At 54.4% G+C, this 1,396-nt stretch overlaps 1 protein-coding gene across 1 annotated transcript in view; it reads right to left on the bottom strand.

The window, feature by feature from the left end:
• Positions 1–1,396, bottom strand: part of MONBRDRAFT_12985 (uncharacterized protein) — a gene marked incomplete at both ends in the record, with an annotated part of 16,222 nt that overhangs the window by 9,479 nt on the left and 5,347 nt on the right. Inside the window, one exon of the mRNA XM_001750858.1 lies at positions 3–586. Within this exon, the coding sequence (XP_001750910.1) occupies positions 3–586 (584 nt within the window). The remainder of the gene's footprint in view (positions 1–2; positions 587–1,396) is intronic.

Below are 1,396 nucleotides of genomic sequence, written 5' to 3'. Positions count from 1 at the left end.
ACCTGAGCAGGCGGCCCATCTCGTCGCGAAGGGCGTTGTGTCGCTTGATGGGACGGCAGGTCAGCAGGTGCTCGCGGGTTAGTCGCGGCTGAGGTGTCTTGCTGCTGCAGAGAGGGCACTTGTCCGTCGGCTTGACGTTGATGAGTTCATGGAGGCCAAAACCCATCATGGACACGACCGCAATGGCAAAGGTCGTGTCGCTCAAGCGACGCAACTTGTCCCGACCCCGCATGGTCAAGACAGTGCTGACGCCCCACTCGCGTGAGGCCAGATATGCCTGCTGCAGGTCCAGCGCGCACTTGGCCATCAGGTCGTCCAGTGCCGCCTTGGAGCGGAGGGCAATGATCTCAGCTGGTCGCTGAGTCCCCGCGTCCTTGACCGTGGCCATCTGGAAGCCAGCTCGCTGCACGTGGGCCTCAAAGTCAGCAGCCCTCGATTCATCCTCCAAAAGTCGATCGTAGACCCGAGGGTAGTGAGTGGCCAGCTTGGCCATGTTGCAGACATAAGCCACCGGACCGCGCTCAACCAAGTCGTGCAGGCCAAAGCCCCCGGTGTTGGCCCGTGTGAAGAGGCGAGCCTCAAGGAGCTGTTAATAATAAATTAGGTGTTTGAACCTCAGAGCTGAAAGCAAAGCTGTGCAACCCCGACATCAAAATCACGACGGCACGCAAAACAACACAAGAGAACATGACATTTTCATCGGCTTCTATCATGCCGAAAAGTACAAGCGCAAAGAATCACGCACAAGGAAACAAAAATCATGAAAAACGACCAAGTATAACCAGAGATACGGCCATTTGAACCACTAGACACATAAAAAGGCAGTCACACATCACAACTACAAGCCATCACAGCACAAACATAAAAAACACCACGGCACGCTCACATACAACAAGAGACAGCGTCGGGTTGAAAAGGCAACCGACCACAGAAAGAAAAGTCATCATACAAAGGACTTTACAAAAATTCAGCAAAAATACCACACAAATACAGTCAAAATCAAAGTAAAATTAAAACAAAAATACAAGTCAAGCCATCAAAAGATCACAACGAGAACCACCTAGGGAGCAACAGGTGCACACAGGGATCCCCACAGAGGGACCCCCGAGACGGTGCCTACCTACGACGAGCGCAGGCAGACACCGCCAAAGTGGCGCTGGATGTGGTCAGCGTTCATCTGATGGACCAGCGCCGCAAAGCGACCTTTCCACCGAGGAACAAAGGCCTCATCCAGCCCCGGCTGGTACACACCACGGGCCTCGGCGCAGCGGGCGAGCTGACCAAGCAGATCCACAAAGGAGGAGGCGAACCCACCGGTTGTCGTCATCGCCGCAGGGACGATCAGAGTTTTTCCATGGTTGAAACCGGTGTAGTAGTCGCGCTTCTCCTTTTCGGC

This window comes from Monosiga brevicollis, genomic scaffold, assembly GCF_000002865.3.
Source record: "Monosiga brevicollis MX1 MONBRscaffold_50 genomic scaffold, whole genome shotgun sequence".
Lineage (NCBI taxonomy): Eukaryota > Choanoflagellata > Craspedida > Salpingoecidae > Monosiga > Monosiga brevicollis.
Note: the sequence above shows the minus strand (reverse complement) of the source record. Positions and strands in the feature narration are given on the sequence as shown.